This window comes from Medicago truncatula, chromosome 3 (genome assembly GCF_003473485.1).
Source record: "Medicago truncatula cultivar Jemalong A17 chromosome 3, MtrunA17r5.0-ANR, whole genome shotgun sequence".
NCBI classification, from domain to species: domain Eukaryota; kingdom Viridiplantae; phylum Streptophyta; class Magnoliopsida; order Fabales; family Fabaceae; genus Medicago; species Medicago truncatula.
The window spans coordinates 38,471,981-38,494,956 of NC_053044.1; the positions used below are offsets into that span (position 1 = coordinate 38,471,981).

The 22,976-nt window shown below is 33.6% G+C and overlaps 2 protein-coding genes across 6 annotated transcripts in view; both read left to right on the forward strand.

Annotated features, from left to right (window-relative positions):
* Nucleotides 1–993: 993 nt before the first annotated feature.
* On the forward strand, nt 994–1,580 carry LOC120579605 (secreted RxLR effector protein 161-like). Its single transcript, XM_039832074.1, has 2 exons — nt 994–1,244; nt 1,412–1,580. Exons 1-2 carry the CDS (start codon nt 994–996, stop codon nt 1,578–1,580), a joined length of 420 nt encoding a protein of 139 aa, XP_039688008.1.
* Nucleotides 1,581–4,260: 2,680 nt separating this feature from the next.
* LOC11443014 (serine/threonine-protein kinase ATM) overlaps nt 4,261–22,976 on the forward strand; it is a 67,296-nt gene continuing 48,580 nt past the window's right edge. For 4 of the 5 annotated variants that reach the window (XR_005645203.1, XR_005645204.1, XR_005645202.1 and 1 more), the window contains exons 1-17: nt 4,261–4,575; nt 5,696–5,804; nt 5,928–6,071; nt 7,588–7,749; nt 7,854–8,049; nt 8,172–8,328; nt 8,414–8,553; nt 8,642–8,729; nt 10,042–10,145; nt 11,718–11,816; nt 12,369–12,425; nt 12,573–12,657; nt 13,310–13,384; nt 15,154–15,195; nt 15,272–15,342; nt 17,144–17,192; nt 18,483–18,554. Coding sequence is in view for 2 of the 5 variants with exons in the window: in XM_003601220.4 (XP_003601268.2) it covers nt 4,501–4,575; nt 5,696–5,804; nt 5,928–6,071; nt 7,588–7,749; nt 7,854–8,049; nt 8,172–8,328; nt 8,414–8,553; nt 8,642–8,729; nt 10,042–10,145; nt 11,718–11,816; nt 12,369–12,425; nt 12,573–12,657; nt 13,310–13,384; nt 15,154–15,195; nt 15,272–15,342; nt 17,144–17,192; nt 18,483–18,554 (1,725 nt within the window). In the remaining 3 variants the exon portion in view is untranslated. Of the gene's footprint in view, nt 4,576–5,695; nt 5,805–5,927; nt 6,072–7,587; nt 7,750–7,853; nt 8,050–8,171; nt 8,329–8,413; nt 8,554–8,641; nt 8,730–10,041; nt 10,146–11,717; nt 11,817–12,368; nt 12,426–12,572; nt 12,658–13,309; nt 13,385–15,153; nt 15,196–15,271; nt 15,343–17,143; nt 17,193–18,482; nt 18,555–22,976 lie in introns of those variants that run through there. The other variant, XM_039831489.1, reaches the window with a different exon arrangement.

A 22,976-nucleotide genomic window follows, 5' to 3' on the forward strand; every position in this document is an offset into this window, starting at 1 on the left:
GGAGCAATCAAACAAACAAAAATTAATAAGGAGAGAATCAATTAAACCGAAGAACCAATACGAAGAGAGCAATCAAACAAACAAAATAATCAATCAAACAGAAGAATCAAAAGAAACCAATCGAGAGATGAGCAGTCAGACAAAAGTGTCAAACAAGAGAACCAATATGATTCTTCCAAAAAACAAAATTATATATATGACTTTGGGGTAAACTAACAATTTCTAAAACTTATAAACTAATGTTGTCCGAAAAAAGTCGGGCATAAACTAACAAGCCCAAAACTAATTTCCAAAGGTCCAATACTTCAAACAAATGGTAAATGACTATTTAATCTTGGGGTGGGTCACCTTTTTTGTTTCAAAAAGCCATAAAAAAAGTTATGAAAATTGCTCTTCTCTCATCACGTTTTGCTCAATCCCAAGCGTACTTATCAAAATACTCATACGTGAGTTAACTCACGTATGTGTATTACCAGTGTGACTTAAGTCACGCTCGGTACATGACTTAAGTCAACGTGGGTTAACTCACGTTGAGTTTTGTTATAAAAACATAACAACACCATATAAATTTTCAAAACTCCATTGTTGTAGTTTTGATCTCCATTATTGCGATTTTGTCTAAGTTGAGTCATTCAACGCCAATTATAATCCCAAAATTAGTTTATTATTCTATTGCATTGCCTTTTTTTTTATTGAATTGTTAGATTTTTTGGATAAATTGTCACATATTTAGGTTTTTATATTTTTTATTTTTTGATTGAATTGTTAGATGTTGATTATAGTAGAAATTGTTAGATGTTTGAAATTGTAAAATTATGGTAGAATTTTTAGGATTAGACTTTAGAGTAGGTTTGACCATTGATATTTGCATTGTGTAAATGTGTCTTAGAAACAGGGTGATGTTCAATTAAAAAAGGAGGGTGATGTTCGTTAAGGTATCTATGCAATAGCAGGCCAAACATTTGTTATTCAGTTAGTGTAATTAGCAAGTTTATGCATGATCCAAGGAAATCTCATTTGATAGCTGCAAAGAGAATCCCTAAATACATCGAGGGTGCCATGGAATTTGGTTTGCTATTCCCCAATGGAGCTAAAAGTGAAGTTAATGAGCTCATAGGTTACTCAGATAGTGATTGGTGTGGAGATCTAACCGATAGAAAGAGCACATCAGGCTATGTGTTCAAATTCAATGATACTGCAATTTCATGGTGTACCAAGAAGCAACTAGTCACTGCACTCATCCTGTGAAGTTGAGTATATTGCATGAACATTTGCTACTTGTCAAGTTTTATGGTTGGAATTAGCGATGAAAGAGCTCAAGTGTGAAGTGGTGAAGCCTCTAACACAGATGATTGACAATAAGTCTGCTATTAGTCTTGCAAGTTGCAAAGAATCCTATTTCTCATGGCAGGAGCAAGCACACTGAGACTGTGTTCCATTTTATTAGAGAGGAAGTTACAAATGGAATGCATGATGTGAAGTATTGTCCAATTGAGCTGCAACTTGATGATGGATTCACCAAGACACTAAAGCTGGATATGTTTGAATTCCTTAGGAAGAAACTTGGTGATATTCAGTAGTTAAGAATTAAAGGGGAGTGTTTGGAGTTAATTTGATAACAGCTTCATTCTAAGTTGTTAGTGGTTTGTTACAAAATAACAACTAGTTAGTTAGAGATAGCTTGTGCTACAAGCATATGATACTTTGGCTATATAAAGCTTTGTAATGTGTATATTCAACACTTAATGAAATTCATATTACAAACAATATTTCTCTCTATTCTATCTTCTTCTTCCTGATCCAAACCATAGAAACTTCCAATTTTAACAGCTTATCCACCTTGTTCTATAGGCTTATTGATAGATGTTTGGCAAGTGTACCAAATACTATCGAAGTAGTAAAAATATCGTTCCCACAAGGATTGATTTTAATCTCAATAATTCAATTACGTTGTAAGTTAGAATGTATAAAAGTTCTTTTGATTTACCACTAGGCAGTTGATTGGTTTGTTTGCATAAAAGTAATGACATAAATTAAAGATTGGTTTTGAGAATAAGAGAGAGAGAGAGAGAGAGAGAGAGAGAGAGGGAGAGAGAGAGAAAGAGAGAGAGAGAGAGAGAGAGAGATGAGTTTAGGTCTTTCGAATGATCTATGTTCCCCTGATTGGTATACCGCACCTATTCTTGTGAATGATTCACTAGTTCTACGATAGTTAACAAAAGAGTCATAATCAATCCCTTGAGTTAGGACCATCTTCTAGGGTTACAGCCCCTAATTCCTTAGGTGGTCTAATAACCGTTGAAGGTTTAAGCACTTTAACCTAATATCACTAATAAATGATTATCCATTCTTAGACTAACCATGTTTATTAGAACAATTCAATTAGGTCTAAGTTGAAAGTTAGAGTCGGTAGTCATTCGTTCTCACTAAATCATGTTTATATTTGATCAGGATATAAAAAGCATTAAGAACAATTGAATTGAATAAAAACTAGATTGTCATTCACAATAAATAGAGTTTCACAACAACATGTTTCAATTAGGGTTACAAACAATCATCTCAGACTTAATATCTAAGAGATTTAGCTACTCATAATTGACTTTACAAATAGCATAATCAATAGTGGAATCAAAGCATACATGAACTGATAGAAGGTTGAAGAAGTTGCCCTCCTAACCGTCTTTAGGTCTCAAAATCGCACTTTGCTTTCTCCAATTCGTAACCCTTGTTTTCAGAATAGTCTTCAGCTTAAATAGGCAAGAACTGCTCCTAAAATTGTGGCACGATTTAAGTAAATCGTGTCACGTTTCTTCCTTGTGTAACAAACCACCCAAATTAGGGTTTTCATAATCGTGTCACGTTTTTGCCATCGTGACACGTTTTCACCAATGCCGAATACATATTTCTTGAAAGCTCCAAATCGTGTCACGTTTTTCAGTAATCGTGACACGATGCCTTTTTTCAGCTTCTCAGTTTTTTGTTTCTTTTCTTGCTTTTCTTGTTGCTTAATCTTGCTTGTGAACTCAAAAATATCATAAAAAGACTCTAAAAATAACGAATGACTGACTGTCATCACTTATCCACCCTGTTCTATAAAGAAAAACACCATTGTTGCGCTAACAGAACCAACACACATTTGAACATGTTTAGCTAGGGTTTAAAGTAATCGAGATCAAACCAACCAAAGAACTACTGTACCAATTTTAAGACCTTGAGTTTGAGTTCAAAAATGAAGAGGACCTTTTTGTAAAATCGTATTTTCTTGGTGCTAATCTTCAATTATCATGGAAAATGGATCAAAGGAATTTGAAGTTAGGCCATCTCATAAGCCTTACCAATAACTTTTTATCTAACTCGTTCTTTTGGACAATTGGGTAACAACTCATTAAAAGGTAAGTGTAAATATTTGTTTTTTGGTTAAATATAATAATCGTCTGTGTAATTTGGTCCAATTTTGATTTTCGTCCATGTAAAAAAAAACTTTGAAATACATCTCGTAAAATTTTTTTTGTTTCAAAATGGTCCATGACCCCACTATTCAGCTGAAGTGACATGACTTTGGCCACGTGGCATGCCCCCACATAATATTAAATTTAAAAAAACATTTTTAAAGTTTTGAAAATTGTTTTTCGAAATTAAAAAATCTGAAAATAATTTTAAAAAATCATAAAAAAATTTCCGCTTATATATTTTTTAAAAATATAATTTTTTGAAATATGATAAAAACGGAAAATCATTTAATTAAATAAAATCTGAATATAAAATTGTCAATATTTTAAAAAAATTTGAACATATAATTTTCAGATTTTTTCCAAGATTATTTTATTTTTTGAAAAGTTATTTTCTTGACAAAAAACACTGTTAAAATATTTTTTTGAAAAAAAAAGTGAAAATTAAATGTTTGATTTTTTTTGAGGAAAAATTTTTTTAAAAAAAAATTTCCAATTTTTTTTCATATTTTAAACAAAATATATATTTAAAAATTATATGATCGAAAAAAATATTTAGAATTTTTTTATAATTTTTTAATTTATTTTCAGTTTTTTTATTTTTAAAAACTATTTTCAAAATTTTAAAAATATCTTTTATTATGTGGCATGCCATGTCACTGCTATACGGCAAATGTTGCATAGCCAGCAATTGCCACGTGGATAAAACTATGGCAACTCAATGATGAAGTGGGGTCAAGGACCGTTTTCAAAACACATTTTTTTTACAAAGATATATTTCAAATTTTTTTTTTAAGACGAAAATCAAAACTGGAACAAACATGTGCGACTGTAGTCTCATACTCTCTCTGGTCACTGAGCATAGTATAGTAGGTCTCCTCTGAGTTTGATCACTGAATCAAGTAAACCCTGGTTTCTAGAGCCTAAAACCCTTCATTTTCCCGCCATTTATCTCAACCGCCCAAACCCTAACCTCTACAATACACACTCTAAAACCTCTACTACCTTCATTTCTTGCATTTCATGTGTAACCGCTACTCTCGTAGCGACAATGGCGAAAGTCAGTTCCAGAGACGTTCGTGAGATTGTAGAAAAACTCTCGTCGGATAAAGTCAAAGCTCGCGAAGTAAGCTTCAATTTCTTTCATAACTCACTTTTCGCATTCCTTTAATCAATCACTGCGAAAAGATTTTCACTGTTCGTTTTAATTTCATGCATATTGCGTTCAATTTAGTTTCGAAATTCGTTTTTCTGTTCTATCAGTTATCAATTTGAATGATTATCACCGTTTTGATTTGGACGAAGTAATTGTTAATCTGTTACTTTAATTTTAATCGGATTATTATAATGGAATCGTTTAATTAACCAGTGATGATTTGTTTTCGCTTTCATGTTTCTACCACTAGAGTAATTGCAACATTCTGAACGAAAATGAATCTTAATAAGCTACATACGTTGAATGCTCACCAAAGTTATGAATCTGTAGCACTGATACTTTTGGCGGAAGGTGTGTTCGCGTCGGTGTTGGTGTCCGTGCTCCGTATGATTTGATCCTAATTGTTGAACTTATTGGATTTAAGATTGACATTTCCGACACCTACACTACATGACACATGTGGTTAGGTTCAATTAATTCATTTTTTCAAATTTTTACCCGTGTCGACATGTGTGTCAGTGTCGTGATGCCAGTATCTGTGTCTGTGTCAGTGCTTCTTATGATTTGATCCTAATTGCTGAACTTATTGGATTTAAGAATTACATTTCAGACATCGGCACTACACCGACACATGTGATTACGTTAGATTTATTCATTTTTTCAAATTTTTTACCGGCGTCAACATGTCTGTGTCTGTGATTTAATCCTAATTGCTGAACTTTTTGGATTTAAGAATAACATTTCCGACGCCGACACATGTAATTACGTTCAATTAATTCTTTTTGTGTCAGTGTCATTGTCATGTATGGTATCTGTGTGTATTAGTGCTTCATATGATTTGATCCTAATTGCTGCTGAACATATTGGATTTAAGAATAACATTTAGCCTGTTTGCAAAAAGTTATTGTTGGTCATACATTATCACTTAATTTTCATATGCATTGCTGTATTATGATTGTGCTGGATAATATTTATTTATTATACCCTAAAAAAAATATATTTATTTATTATTGGATTTTGTTTTCTCTGTACATTCTCTGAGGTTTGCATGTTTGATTCTAATTAGTTGTTCTGCCTTGTAATTTACCAGGAAGGGATCAAGTTGTTAAATAGTTGGTTAGAAGGAGAAAGATCATATAACTTCTGCCAGTTTATTGGACTGAGCACGTCAAAGCTTAGGCCAGATGAAGTTCCTCACTGTAAGATTGTTTTCAAAATCAAATTTACATGCATTTTTGGATGCAATAATATACATTTATCAAGCCAAGGTGTAAATTTTACCCATACTTAATTTGTCCATTTTAAATTGTTTTTGGGAGCAGCTGAAACATGGCCTTTTCTTGTTTCTTTGCTTATTCAATCTGCATCATCGGAAATATCGTCAAGTAAGCGGAGAAATCCAAAAATGATATATGCAAAGACTCTTAGACTCATTGTGCAACGAGCAGAAGAGGCTAAGTACTCAGGTCAGTTTGATGTAGTTTAATTTATAATATGCTTATTATTTTCTTTTCTTTTGATGAGAAGCAAGTAATCGCATATGAAGTTAAATTCTAAACTAAAATGCACTCCAACTTTAAATGAGAGAAGAACAATAATCGATTACTATTAGACTTCAAAGGTAACCACAACTTTAAGGCATCACTTATTGCGAGGACGTACTGTCCTTAGGTGATATTGTCAACACATTGCAAAGAGAGTACCTAGTCCCTCAAACTCAAAGCTATATCAACATTAGAAAATGCAAGAAATGTTTTTTTTTGGGTGTTTTCTCCAGTTATCATATACTCCCTTCGGTCCTATTTATTAGAGACATTTGGGTCAACAAAAGTTGATCTATCTGGTCCACTTTTTTAACTAGATACATCAACTATTGTTGACTCAAATATTTCTTATAAATAGGACCGGAGGGAGTAACATATTAATGGTATTTTAATGACTTTTAGAGCAGTTAAACACTGATCGTGAATATGTTCATTGTTTCATTTGGATATCATTGTTGTGATAAGAGTTTTCTTATCTTCTTGTTACGGGAGTCATTGCTCATGTTAGTGCTTATAGTAAGTGTATATTTCTTTTTTCTTTTGCTCTCTTTTGACGATGGTTCTACTCTTGCTTTTGGTATGATGTGTGATACTGATGTATTGTGAAAATCCCTTTTTAGCATAGTTGTGGTTATTGTGTTTTTACACATGTAGGATAGTAGTTTTTTGTTGTTTTTTTTTTTCTTTTTCATGAATTTCAATCCTTTGGAACTCAATTTAGAGGGGAACTTTTGTTTTTATTATGTCAACTTACTGAGTATTCGCTTGATGCTGCCCCAATTTTAGGAACTTAAAGCAAGTAATTTTCCACCATATATTTTGGCGCCTTTTCCTTAAAATATTCTGCATTAATTATCATCCAACTTCCGGTAGTAGCGAGAATATAATCATGTTAACAGCTTGCACCGGCGATTAACTGCTTAAATCAGACGATGACTTATGATCAGTTGAAAAAATTTCTTAGTGGTTAAATAGTGATGGATTGTTAACTGACAGACACATAATGTGCAGCGGCAAATTGATTCACCCTTATGAAAACAAAATAAAGTCAAATGTGCATATAGACTTATTAGTGATATCAGTATCATTGAAAAGTACGGATTCTACTCTAGAATTTCTGATGATTTTTTGGGAAAATTTCAAATTGAACTACTAAATATTTAAGTAGAATAATAAATAACCACATGCAATGGTTATTGTGTTTAATATACTGCCTTAAATATCCACTATGAATGGTTATTCCTTGCATGATAAATACTTCTTTATCAACAATTCTTTTTTTCTGAATTACCTTCGTCACTGTTGTGGCACTCAGTAAGGTTAGCATGCATTTTCTATTACAGGTGTGAAAATAAAGTAATTCTTTATCACTTTGAAGCTTCAAATTCTACAAAAAATATTAGAAACTTCTTAATTACCTGTTTCCTCTTTATTCTAGGCCAAATTCTGCCTTTGTCATCTGTGGTTAAACCACTTTTTAATCATGTTTCGGATGTCCTGAGCAATGTTCCAAGCTTTCAGTCAGAGTATGGCATTATCCTCCGACATCTATTGGCAGTTAGGGATTACAGTTTTCAGATGAGGAAGCGCATTTACTGCAGTAAGTTTTTGCAAACATGAAGCGTGCATTGTTCTGACATCTCATCACGACCATCTGTTTTATTCTTCCTTTCCCGTTCTTCTGATCAAATTCCTTATTTTTAGGCCTGGTATTAATGTACATTGAGAAAGTCGAAGCAAGCTTGAATGGGAAAAATATTAGTCATTGTACTTCCAAAGAAGAGGTCTTCCGCAATATCTTAACTCTTCATTCGCTTTTGGATTATCCTCCTGGAGACTACCCTGTTAATCTAAGAGAAGACATTGCTAAGGGGTTTGTCAGGATCTGTTCATTCATCAGGTATTTCTTAAGGCGATTCTATGTTTTTCTTTTTTACTATTATCATGATCTGCTAGAGTAACAAGTCAGAAAAATGATCGTCTAGAGTAAAATATGGTTTTTGTTTTTGTTACTTTCTTCAGGGAAGAAGGAAAGGTTTCACGCAAACTTGTTGAGTGTATCAATACATATTTGTTAAACGACGGTCCAAATTTGGGCTGTCAGTTGTTGGAGATTCATAAAGCTATTCAGCAGTTTCTGTTTCACTGTTGGCTGACAACACATGATCGAGTTCTTAAGGTCTCTTATACTTGTATTTATAACAATTAAACTTATGAACTTTATCTTCATTTTTCAAATAGCTTTATCATTATTTCTGTTGCAGGATTCACTAATGTTCTATGCTAGGACACAGTTAAATTTAACGAGAGGTGCTGCTGATAGGTGTTTATTGGTAGAACAGCTTTTGGATGTGATTTATAAGGATCTTGATCAGGGTAGCATGTCTAGCACTTCAATGCCGCGGTGAGCGTTTGTAATATTATTCATTTTATAATTTTAATGATGGATCTTCTGGTAGTTTTATGATGATCTTACTGAATTTTCTACGCAGGGGTGATGGAAATAAGGATGATAAACTTGGAACTTTGAGTAGCTCACAATGTGGCTTAGTGGAGCTTGCAGCAGTTTTATTCTATAGGGTAGCTACCAGAAACTCAGCCACCCATTCCTGGACTTAGTATTTAAGTTTCTGTTCTCAATTCTTGATAATTTATCATTTTCTACAACCACACAGATTGTTTTTTTTAAATAATTAGTTAATTAGTTAGTTGCATAAGAATCTTCATAGTTTTTGTCATGCTCTTCCTTTCACTTCATCGTTTTAGTTTGGTGATGAATATAGGGTCAGCTGGTATAATATGGAGCATTTTCTCACGCTTTGTCTTTAGAGGTTTTAGTAAAAGCAACTAGCAGAAAATGTTATGGTACTGTGTAGTTTTTTTGCAGAGCTCTTGCGTATTTGTTTTAATGCCCACTTAACTTTCGGCTTCTCTTTATCCTTAGGTTTATAGTGTGTTTCTTAGGCATATAAAATTATTCCTTGGAAAGTGAGGTAGGGAATGTAACATTCCAGTGTTTTAATCAAACTTTAAAAAAAAATATTTTTGGGGATTATTGATTAGGAATGCTATTTACGCATCTCTCCCCACTTTGTATTGCCATATCAAATGGTGAGAGTCTTACATTCCAATGGGAATAAAAGATATATTTTGTAATTCATCCAACTATAACTTCTCACTCCCACCTCAGTACTTATCAAACACATGAATTATACCTGAGAGTATTATTCTTGAAAATTGTTTTCTCAGAAATATAATTATTAGGGTTATGATTTTATTATGCAAAACTCCTTAGATTTGAATTGGGTGGTGTCGTCTTCATTGTTTTGTAAGGTTCTCCCTTCTCCTTATACGTTTTTTTTCCTTGTTTTTATATTTCTGTTTTGGAGCTTAACTCCTCCTTGTTTTACTATCCCTTCTTTCTCTCTAGTTACATTTCTTTTTATTGTTGGGTCGATCTATTTGGTTTTGCAGATTTGTGAATTTTCGCTACTATTATTATTTCATTCATTAGAATATGACAATTTATGTGAATCTCTAGAGTTATTTAAGTATGGTATTTTCTAATATTAGTACTGTTTGTACTATGATTAATTATACAAATTCTCATTTTAAAATGATGTGTCCGGATTAAAACATCCTTGTACTTCCATCCACAATCAACCCACTTACTGTCACAACTACTCCTACTTATCAATGTCTCGCACTTTAATTGTTTTAAATTTTGATTTATAAGGGTAACATTGAATAAAGTAATAAAAGTTTTCATGACATTCTTATTTTGCATACTTTTTTTCTCCTTCCAAATAGGACACTTGGTATGACACGGAGGGAGTAATTTTTTTCCTTACAAAAATTTCAATATTGTTGTCTAATCATATTTACTTTGCAGGCGTGTCTTAATACAACCAGAGCGTCACCAAGTGAAAAACGGGTTAAGAGAGAGCCGGCTGCTGTGGTCTTGAGGGAGGCACTCATGAAAGGAAAATGGCTATGGTAATTTATAAGCTAATTTGAGGGCTTGTTCAGTAGAACATTTTCTGTAGTATGCCATACTGGGACCAGCTACTAGTTTTATTCGTATTTGAAGTGCTAGTTTTTATCTTTCTTTATCCTTTGTACTATTTTTTCCTATTCTATAATTATAGTTCCCTCACGAATTACTTTTTAAATAGTTTTTATACCACCAAAGCTTTATTTTGGGTTTGGGCTTTCTCCACCTGTTCACCTCTATATCTTGTGTTTTTGCTTGGGATTTCTCAACAGAATCTTCAGCTGTTTGTTATAAGTTATATGTTTCATCATAGTAGGACAACTATGATGAAACATAACGTGCAAAAGATCATTTTGTACTTAGATGCAAGCAAACCATGTTTTTCCCTTCACATATTCATGCGACTAGAAATTCGCCACTGCCTCCATTTTCATGGAGTCCTTCAACAATGCAAACAATGACTTGAGTTGGTGTTTCTTATCATTTTCATTTTGTACTTAGATTGCAATACAGTTTCTATCCTTTACTTTCTTAAGTTGCTATTTCTTATCAGCACGTATGCTATAGCTTTTTTAAAGCTTCCACAATATATTCAACTGTTCTCATAATGACCGGGAGTGGATTGAAGCAAACAAAACAGCTGACCTTGTTGCTTCCAAAAGGAATACTGTGGATTGACAGTACCAGTATGTTAAGAGTCCCACATCGGATAGGTGATGGTCTGACAATGTGTTTATAAGTGGGGGCAAAAAACCCAAGTCCCACATCAGATAGATAAGACTCTTGAGAAGAGTTTATAAAGAGGAGGCAATCCTCATCTCACAAGCCGGTTTTGTGCGGATGAGTTAGGCCCCAATTTTAAGATGGTATCAGAGTCTCTCCAAGGTCCATTGGGCCACCTGCTATCAGGTTTCCGCTGTCGGGTCACCCACCATTTATGTCCACGAACCAAGCCCAATAGTGCTGGTCGTGAGGGGGTGTGTTAAGAGTCCCACATCGGATAGGTGATGGTCTGACAAATGTGTTTATAAGTTGGAGCAAAAAACCCAAGTCCCACATCAGATAGATAAGACTCTTGAGAAGAGTTTATAAAGAGGAGGCAATCCTCACCTCACAAGCCGGTTTTAAGACAGTAAAGCGATCAATTCAGTCAAAGTTGTTTTCGTTGTTTCATGTAAAAATATGTGAAAACAAGAAACAGTGAAAACAAGGTGGCAGTTTTTAATTAAAAATGAAAACATACAACAAATATTTTAAAATGTTTTCTCAAATCCTTAACTTTATTTAAATAGAAACTGATTTTCTTTGTTCACATAGCCTTTTTTCATTTTTCAATTTATTTGGTTTTGAAAACATTTTTTTTTTCTGGGCATAGTTTTAGGTTTACTGGATTTTTGTTATCATTTTATCTTAATTTCTCATTTAACAATTGGTCTTGTGCTAGAATCTGAAGTGAAGTCCTTGAATGCATCTTCTGATATCATAATGCAGAAACTAATATTGTTGTGTGTTAATTTACATTATTTAAATTAAATTTCATCATGCCAAAATCTGATGAAGGATCTATGCTACAGGAATGCTGCATTTTGTTATCTAACTCGAAACTTCCATTCTCGCATGTGCAAAGATCTGTTCCTCTACTGGTTTGAAGGCATATGTATGAGCTTTGACAGGTAATTAAGTATTGGCAGGATAAACAAAGGAACTGTTACTGTGGCAATTTTTTTTAATCACTGGTTCAGCATTACAGGCAGTTTTCTGCACAGAATACTGTTTAGGAATTAGCGGATTTTATAATTCCCGACTCTCTTGCCCTCTATTAATTTTACAATGTTAAAATCTGAATATTTTTGGATTATAATAATTTACATTTTTATTGACACATCTTCTCTCACACCCTCTCTTTACTATGCGTTTCTTTCACGTGTTACGTCTTCACTTTTTTTCCCTTTCTCTTATACGCAAATTGCCTTTTATTTTTTGCAGTATATATTTTTTAAATTTAATGACAAAAAGTTAATACTATCTGTGAGAATATTGTGGATGGTTGGAGAGACAACTTATGATTGTTAATTTGCTGGTTGTAACGTACAGTTTTTTCAAACACTTTATTAGTTTTCTCATGGTTTGATTTGAACATCTCTCTATGCATGTGAAATACATATTTATAATAAAGAATGTTCATGATCACCTTCATTGTTTACGAAGTTTTGTTGATATTGCAGAATTCTTAATTCTGCAAATGTTGATCGGGCCTACGATGGTTTGCTGTGGACTCTGCGGTATGCTACTGTGAATTGGCATAAGGGTTCTTTTTACTCTATATTATTGTCTCTTGTGCAATTCAGATATTTTCTAGAAACTTATACTTTGGACACTGGCCACCCTTTTAATATTGTGAATTTATGTCTGTTCAATTGCATCCAAAGGAGTTTGCAGGAACTTTCGTCTGCTCTGTTGCTTCCAAATTCAATGATAAAGATATCATCAATGCCACCTTCCACCTTGAACGAGGTCCTTCTATCTCTCACATGTTTTTGCAGTCATTCTTTGATGCATGCCACACTTATTTTTCTGAATGCTTACATATAATAGTCAGGGCAATGGAGGACCAACAATGACATGTGAAATTGCTTTTGGGCAGTTTCTTTTGAATAAATGTGTCTTTTCACTTCCTAAGCTGTGTTTTCCTTTATTTTTTTGTTGTTAAGTAGAATAACTTATTTCCTCTTTCGTGTCACTCTTTTCCCCTTAACCATTTTGAGTTCTCAAGGGAGAAATTGATTCAGACTATCTGTATTTTAGTTGGCTATATGATATGAGGACAAACTTTCCATGAAAGCATTGTAAAGAAAATTTTAAGTATTAATTTCTACAGGAAGAACGGAGTAGAGTACAAACAAATTATTTCCCTACTTGTCTGGTTTATGGTAAATGGAATTTAAATTTTTGAACATTTTTTCAATGAAACTCAAGGGTTAATTTAAATAAACCACATCCCCTATCTGTCCCTGAATTCTACGAGTTTTGTCATTGAAGTTGATTATTTCTTTTAGGTTGTTCGGGAATTTTTTCATTTGTTACTATCCTTGTTGCCTCTCTGCTATCGTATATTCTTCTTTAAGTATGTATTGTTTTGATGTTTTGATCAAGTGAATTTTTGCAGGTCATCAATGGTTGGAAAGTACTATGGAGTACTATTGTGCATGGGTTGCCGATTTTCAGCAATATAGCCATTCTTGTATGTTTGCTTTACAGAACCATCCTCTCAATTTTAAGTTGTAGTTTTTTACGGGGTATCAATATATTCCTTTAAGATATAATTACTATTAAATAGTTTCGAAATTAGAGGGTTTCAGATAAAGATAGGAGTGGAAGAATAAAGGCTTTTAAAATATGATTATGATTGGTGATTCAAAAAGGTTAGGCCCTAATCCCATTTATAGGGACTAGCGTTTAGACGGACACTCCGTGCCTGTCTGTCTATCCGCTCTTCTTATTGCACTAATGGGTATAAATTATGAACAATAGCTTTTATGAAATTTTGATTAAAATTAATTTGATTTTGATTAAAATTATAGGTATAGATAATAGGGTTAAATATGTTTTTGGTCCCTATAAAATTGAGACCTTTTAAGATTAGTCCTTACTTAATTTTAATAGGTTTTCTAGTCCCTATAAAAAAAATTCTACACTCACTTTTGGTCCCTTCTAAATTCAAATCTGTTTAATTATGCTTGAGTTTTTGAACAATTTTTTATAGACGTGTTCAAAACATTACTAAAAGTTGCTCCACGAAAAATTAGTTCAAAAATTGATTTCTACGTCCAAGCTTGTGACTTTTATCTTGAAATTTTGTCATTTAAAAAAAATCATATTTAATTCATCTCATGTTAAAAAATTCTAAATTTTAGTAAATGAACCTTTTATAATGTTCTAAAAGTGTTTCCAAAAAAATCGTTCTAAAATTTAATAGTTTAAGGATAATTAAACAAATTTAGTTTTAGCAGGGACTAAAATTATATGTAATTTTTTTTGTAGGGATTAAAAAAGCTATTAAAATTAAGTAAGGACTAAACTTAGATGTTCCCAATTTTATAGGGACCAAAAACATATTTAACCCTAGATAATATATATTTTGCATTTTCATACCGTTACAAACTAAACTCTTTTTTTTTGTTTTTTAAGGATGTAACAAACTAAACTTATCTTTTTCAATGATACCAACAATACAACAAATATAATATAAACTCTTATCTTTTTAATGACACCAACAAAATAGCATTCTTATGGTTAAATTTGCTTAAGGGTATAATTGGAAGGAGAAAAAACCAGCCCAAAACGGTCTACTTTCTTTATGTATATTATAGATATATGACTCCGGATCCTAATTGAATAAGGAGACTAGTAATGAAAATAACTAAGGCATAAGAATCTGATCCTACAAGATATATCAATATATTCTGGAGATAAGATATGTCCTAAATGAAGAACTATGAACAAAGTTGTTGAGTAAGAGAGAAAACGAGAGGCATATGGTGAAACCGTGTGTCTAAACTACACCACAACACAAATTCTATTATGTAGGTTAAAAAACAAATCAATATACAATTAGCACCATTTATTACAACAGAGTATGTAAAAGACACATATAATATACTACAACTATTAATTTAAACATCAACATCCCCCCTCAAGCTGGAGCATATTAATCAAATGCACCAAGCTTGCTACATATATAACTAATTCTAAGACCTCACAGGGATTTTGTAAAAACATCCACCAATTGATCATTGGAATCCACAAAGCTTGCGCCAATGTCGCCTGATTCTATCTTCTCTCTGACATTGTTTATGTATATTGTTGTTATCCATATATGTTTTTTATTTTTATTTTCAAGAACAATGTATCTTTATATTGTTATTATCATTATTTGTATTAAACTAGAAGTTTTCTCTGCCGGTAAATTTCTGCTGAGATTTTAATTTTGGTAATGGTACACTGATGTAGGTGGATGCTGCTTTGACACTTCTGAGCAATATAACCTCAAATGTGAGTTGCAGGCTTCACACATTTTGGCATTATGTTAATAAAATTTTATAACTCTAACGCCACATGTTTCTACTAGGATTTAGTAGATACATGTCTCATACCACAAGATGTGTGGGATCTTCAGTTTTTCAAAAGACCAACTTCAATGTAAGTGCCTTTTACAGTTTTAACTTGATTACAATAAAATGTTTGAAAGGACCAATTGCTAGATCCAAGTTGAAAAAACCAATCATTTCGAAGGTTTACGCCAAGAACCACAAGATCAAATGAACTGCTATATGTGGCTATTACTAAGAGAGGGAGAGTTAAGGAATTGTTGTTAACGGTAGTTACTGTTAGAGGGGAGTGTAAGTTATGTTTCTATCTTATTTTATGTTGTAGAGCATATACTATGAGTGGAGAGATTAGTTATGTTTCTACCTACTTATGTGTTGTAGTATGGGGAAGTAGGAGTTATTTTTGACGTGTAGGGAAGTCAAAATCGAGATCCTTCCTAGGACTTGGAGGTAAAAACTATGACTGCAACGCAGATTGTAAAATTCTTCCAAAAATTAAATCATTTTAGTTTAAATGATATTGTAGGGTAACTAATATTTATAATAATTATTGAGATCCCACACCGACTATAGATATGGCTAAATTAGTCCTTACAAGGTTTGAGTAATCGTAATCTCTTGAGCTAACTTTTGGGGATGAGTTAGTCCTAACCCATATTTGTCTATGCTCCGAAGTCTAGATGTTAGTCCTAGGTGTGAGGGTGTGTGTTAGTAACTCTGTTATTGGGCCATCCACATTTGTCCATGCTTAATGTTCAATCTTGAGTATAAGGGGGCGTGTTGAGGTCCCACATTCATTGGACATATGACCACATTGCTATAAGTTCTTATGAGGCTTGGGCAATCCTCACATCATGAGCTAGGTTTTGGGGATTAAGTTAGGCCTAACAAATTCTTAGAATAATATCAATAAAATTCTAGCTAGAAGTTTCTTATTTACGTCGGAGAATTGCATTATTAATATTCTAATTTTTATTTTTTATTTGATAAAGAACTTGAAAATCTAAGGCAGACTGAGAAAATAGGTCAAAGAAGGGGAGATGTTACACTTCAAATTAAAGTCAAAAACCTATTCTATTTTATAGTTGATACTTATTATGAAAATTAAAGGAACAGAGAAAATAGGACATAGGGAGACGTTATATTTCAAAAGAAGATACGGACATTACTGAGGAAAGGCATCAACCAAATTTTCTAAATTAATTAGACCGAAATAAACTTTATTCCAGTTTGTGTCCATATAACATAGAAAAAGTTGGTTTCCATCCCCGTTTTGACTTTAGTTTTTGTAATATTTGTCAATTTTTGGAATTAATTTAATGAGGTTCTTGGAATAGGATTATACAAGGACCATTCCTCCATGAACAGCTATTATAAGAACTGAAACCATAACAACTAGGACCAAAAGCATAATTATTTATGGACTAAAAAATTATTTATGACAATTAATTATTTATAGTTTTTGCCCCCCTTCTAGTATTTTTCTTTGTTTCTTTTCTGAATGTGAAATTTTTTACATGCTTGATTTTGTTTCTGTTAGCGCAGCAATGGTGTTTTTCTTTATAGAACCAGGTGGATAAGCCTATAACAAGGTGGATAAACTGTTAAAACTGGAAAACAGTTATAACCTGGTTTCTAGGGTTTGGACAGGAAGAAGAAGATAGAATAGAGAGAATTATTGTTTGCAATATGAATTTCATTAAGTGTTGAATATACACATTACAAAGCTTTACATAGCCAAAGTATCATATGCTTGTAGCACAAGCTATCTCTAACTAACTAGTTGTTATTTTGTAAAAACCACTAACAACCTAGAATGAAGTAGTTATGAATTAACTCCTAACAGTTTCTAAATTCTTATGTAGCTCATGATGTTCCTTCCTTTTTTGCAGATCTATCTTGCATTTTTTCTCATGTTACTTCTCAAGGAAAAATTCGCATGTAAGCTTCCGTTGGAGCATCATATTTTTACGTGATATATTTACTTGATGTTGGATTAGTAATTGACCTATAAGCTTAAATTAATATAGAATTGTGTTACCAAATTGATTTCAAATTTCCATATAGAAAGTTTTGGATGTGGAAAATAACTCAACGATCCTTAAAAAAAAAAAAGTACACTGTGGAAAGGAACCAATATAGAAAATCAAATACGTAAGACCTGCTAGCCATGACTCAAACATATTAAATTGAATGAATAAATAGGCTTTGTATGATTTTTGACCTTACTTGGAAATGGAGTGCATGTGTGTTCCAATGTTGCAAAATTCAATTTCAAGGCTTTGATTTTGCAAAGCATGAGAGCATGTGTTGGAATTTTGACAAATTTGGATAACCTAGACTTTGATACAAGAAGATTAGGAGAATTAGTGGTAGCACATGCTGGGGGAGACTACATCTATCCATACGTAGCCTTCTTAAACTTGCAAATCTTAGGGACTGTTTGGATTCTGAGAGTCCCATAATATGTCCCAAAGAATGGTTATAGATGGAGGGAAACCCTCATCCCACGAGCTAGCTTTTGGGGTTGAATTAGATCCAAACCCAAATTCTAAAAGGATTAAGAAAATGTTTTATTTTTATTTTTAATAACCAAAACGCCATCTGTTTTTTACTCTGTTGTCTGTTTTGAAAGACCCATAGTCGTGGGTATAGTTAGCCCTCCTATGGACCATCAAGTAGACCACAATACTTGGTTGTCTGTTTTGCCACCCCGGTGGTTTAATTTACATATCTTTTGCAAAAAAAATGGAGAAAGCTTTGAGTCTTCGTACGGTCCATTTGAACATCTCTTCTTATAGTACTCTAATTGTGGTTACATTTTCTTTTTCTTGTTGCGCAATAAAGGCAAGTTTTCCAAATGTAATGGAGAAAAACTCCCTCATCGCAATAAAGCATACAATTCTCTTGACAATCCTTACAAGCTAGTTTTATGCAGTTAAGCTCAAAGTCTAAAATAGTATTAAACCCCTATCCTAGATATGTTGTTTGGCCACCTTTATTTTTGACGCACCAGGCCCCATAGCCCTGTAGGGTCTTTTGGAGAAAAGCCCAAGTCTTACAACTCTTAGATTAGGAAATTCTTACCCTGCAAGGCAATTATGTTCGGTTGAGTTATGTCCAAAATCTAAGAATGTGTGGGTTAATTTCAAGCTTTATTTAGGTAGAAATTAAAAATATTTCTATGCTGATCCACTTTTGTTTTAAATCTACCGTCCTCATTTCATGCAGACTGATCTTCGGGATATTTTACATCTTAGAAAAAAACTTTTGAAGGCAGTTTTGAATCATCTTGATTGGAAGGTATGTTTTTCTTTAAATTGTGATTAAAAAAGTATTTTATTCTTCATTATGTTTATACTATAAGGAAAATATATAATTTAGAAGAGACAACTTGTACTCAATGGGATTGTACAAATATATATACTAGAGAGAATCTCTCAAAAAGAATAGGTAACTATATAAATATTAATTAATTGATGGAATATTCCTAATTTTGACTATAATCAAACCCCCACCCCCAAGCAGGAGCATAGATCATATACATCTAGTTTGTTACATTACATATATAATCAATTTCAGGTCCCCGTAGAGATTTGGTCAACATATTGGCCAACTAATTGCTAGATCTCACCGATGAGGTTCTAACTATGACCGGAAGGATATTCTCTTAGATAAAGTGACAATCAACTACTATGTGGTTAGTCCGCTCATGATAGCCGGGGAATTTAGAAAGATACAATGCTGACTGGTTATTAAATATTAGTTTCATATGACCTAATTTATCTTGGGAGTAAATATTTCAACCACAAGGTGGCAAGTAGTGCGGTTCATAACACGATGCATTGCCTTTGTAGTTGACCTTGCAGTAACAATTTGCTTATTGCTTATCAATGAAATTAAGTTCCAAAACACAATAACCTGAAGTGGATCATCTATTACTCGCACCACCTGGTCAATTTGCATCTGAATATCCAAAAATGTTAATATTTTTAGGCGACCCTTTAGTATACCTCTAGATCTGAACTACTTCATTCCAATTGCCATCACAAGGTGAGTTAAGAAATTGACTTGCAAACTGACATAAAATGAGATAACTGGTGTGGTCATAGTGAGAGTAGGATTTTGAACGAGGTTCTGATACCAATTTGAATAGTTTAGAATGATCAACTTGCATTACACAATGGAATGCAGAAATATGATTTATACAGGAGAGATTCTCTTAAAATCATGGAAAAGATAATAATCTGAGGAACCTTTCTCAATAATATTAAATAGAGTGAATTATTATAATTACGACTATAATCAACAACAATATAATTCATTTTTCCCACTAATCTCTTATATCTATCTGTGTTGGGATACAATTTACTCTGATTTGGTAGAAGTTTCACATTGTGATCCATAGGAGTATCGCTTGTTTACAGTCAAGCATCACAGTCTCTTTCAAAATGTCAAAAACATAATATCTTTGAGAAATAACAATGCCTTCCTATGAGTGAGCTTCTTCAATCCTAAGAAAATGATGCAATCAATCTAAATCTTTGGTCTACAATGTTGCTTTAGGTCTACAATGCATTCTTGGTCATTACCTGTACCGAAAGTATCATCTATGTTTGTTCATAGATGAATGCTAAAGAATACAAAATGACCCACCTCACAAAGAATCATGTCAAACTACTAAATTACTTTGCTGAATTTACCAAACCAAGCTCGAGGTTATTGCTTTAGATTATACAAAAATTTTGTCACTTGCTACTAGTCGAGTTTTAAAACCATCCACTTGAACATCAAGGCCTACTGTTATAGGAAAGACCCATTGAGAATCAACTATAGATTTTCTAGAAGGAAGTGGAATTGGTAGTACCTGATAGTGGGTAACGTCTATTGTAAAATCTAATGTAGCTGATGATGCAAAGAAGGGTGCATCCTTAAAGAAAATAACATCTACAAAGACATAAAAACGATGTGTAGATGAAGAATAATACCAATAACCCCTTTTGAACTTTGAAATACCCAAGAAACAAACATAATTGCTCCAACAAACAATTTGTCACAATTGAAAGAAAGATCATGATGAAATAAGGGGAACCTGAGGAAGGACAACATAGAGGGGGGTCTTTAGGAAACATGAGTGAGTGAGAAGTCTTAGTATCCAATATTGAGGACGACATGTGATTTATCGAATAACATGCAATGAGATTAAGGTCACTCTTCAATTTTAAAGGTGCTCGAGCTATGATCTTTAAGGTCCAAGTTTTTTTGTTCAGCAAGACCATTATGTTGTGATGTGTGTAGGCAATTAGGTTGATGCATTACATCATAAGAAGCTATGAAATAGTTGAATGGTGAAGAAAAGTATTTTTTGGCGTCGTTACTTTGCAAAATGTAATTGTTTTTTCCTAAATTGGGTCAATAAAGTGATCCAAGTGCATCTCGAGAAATCATCAATGAAACTAACATAATATCTGTATCCTAAATAATAGGGTACATGACTAGGACCCCAAACATCATAATGAACAATATCAAATGGATACAAAGCTATTTTGTTGGCACTAATAGGAAAAGATTCCCTAACATGTTGTATAAGCAGACATGACTACAATCCATGGACTTATGTGAAAGATGAGAAACTGATATCTTTAACTTATGTGGACTTGGATGATCCAAACAGCGATGAATGGTATTTTGTGATGTAAAAACAATGCATACGCTGGAAGTAGGTTAGTCAACATAAATCCAATTAAAGAGAGGCAACCTATAACAAACTAGACATAATTCTACATGGGTGGAAGAGGTGAAACTTGACAAATATTAGATTCCTGTGCTTTAGAAGCATTATCAAGGGTGATCTGTAGCACCAAAATCTAAACTCCAGGGTTCCACATTGTGAGATAGGCAAAGAGTAGAAAAAGAGTTAAGAGTAGTGGAGGAGGAAGCAGGTTGAAATGCCACTAAACCACAATAGTAACTAGCCTCGACAATGTCAAAGTCGAGAGGTTAATTAGAAAAATCAACCACAAATTATCATGGAACCAAAAACAACGCTCCAAATAGTCTGTAAATCACTCAAACATCATCTTGCGCTAAACGAGGAGGCTCCAAGAGCCTGCTGTGGAGCCAAATAACTAGAAACTGAACCATCTGAATATGGGATTCAACAACAACTACCATATCACTCAAATAATGGCAAAAACTTCGGAAAACGAAGATGCAGTAGTGGAGTCAATACTGAAACGACAACAGAGTTTTTTTTTTTTTTTTGAAAACTACGACAACAGAGAGTGACTTGGGACACACCTCAAAAGTGGGACTAACCGACTTGAAGGAAGTTCAATAGAAGCAAGAATGGCTGGGGAACACAATAGTAGAAGTGGCAGCTCAAAAGTGGTATGTGGACTTCTCGCATTGGTAAGAAGTGTTGTCGGTGGTGTTGTGTAAGGGTGCGTTGCTTGTATCCCAGTGATGGTGCTTCGGTGTATTTCAGACAATGCTGTGGATTGTGATGGCTGAGTTTTTGACAACTGCCATGGTGAATTTGTGAAGGATGACAGAGCCGTGGTGCCTCAAAATGGTGGACTTTTGGCTTTCTGCCTTGGTCCGCTGTTCACAATTGATAACATTGGTTTCAGATCGACAATCTCTGACTGTGATGGTGACACTAACAACTCCACCTGTGGCTCCGACAAAAGCTCTTACGACTATTCGGGAAGAAATGGTAGTGTCTCTTGCACACCTGTCAACCAAATTGAAAACGATTAAGGGGTTAGCCACAATGACTGAACTCAAAAGATAAGGAAGTCGGATTTCGGAACCTTTGCTCCATATATCAACCTGATAATTAATAAAAGATTACTTGTGTTACTCATTGAGACTGTGGAAATATATAGATAAGAGAGAATCTCTGCAAATAAGGAAAAGAAGAGGAAAATATATCAAATAATCATAACATAGGGAGAAAGTAATTCTAAATATGTCCATAAACAACAATAACAATGGTAACACCGATGTGGCTGTTTCCCATCTGCATTATGCAGACGATACTCTTCTCTTTGGTGAAGCGACTATGACGAACTTGTGGACTATCAATACCATCCTCCGTTGTTTTGAGCTTGCCTTGGGTCTCAGTGTTAATTTTGCTAAAAGTTGTTTAATGGGGATCCATGTGGAAGATTCTTTCTTGAGGATGGCGGAATTTATATGAGAAATCAGAATGAAGGGGGATACAGTTTTGACCCTCATTTCTCTTAGTCTCTCTGAGTTTAATATCCCTCATTTCTCTGAGTTTAACAACGTTGTCTCCACTGTATGCTTAGTAGTCTTCCCTTCAAATACCTTGGGTTAGCGGTGGGGGCTAATCCTCGTTCTGCCAGAACCTGGGAACCTTTAGTCAACCTTATTTCCTCTAGGTTAGCCTCTTGGAGTAACAAATTTGTGAGCCTGGGAGTGATCTTGATTAACTCAATTCTGAATTCAATCCCTATCTTTTTCCTTTCTTTTATGAGGTTGCCGGTGAAGGTTTGGGAACATATCGTTCGCTTGCAAAGGTGCTTTCTGTGGGGTTGATCTAAGTGGGCTTACAAAATCCTCTAGGTGCGTTGTTCGGAGGTCTGTAATTTAAGAACCGTGGATGTCTTGGGATTCGAGATCTTCGCCTAATGAATTTGGCTCTTCTTGGTAAGTGGATGCTGCTAATGGAGGAAAGTGGTGGGCGAGCTATTTTGA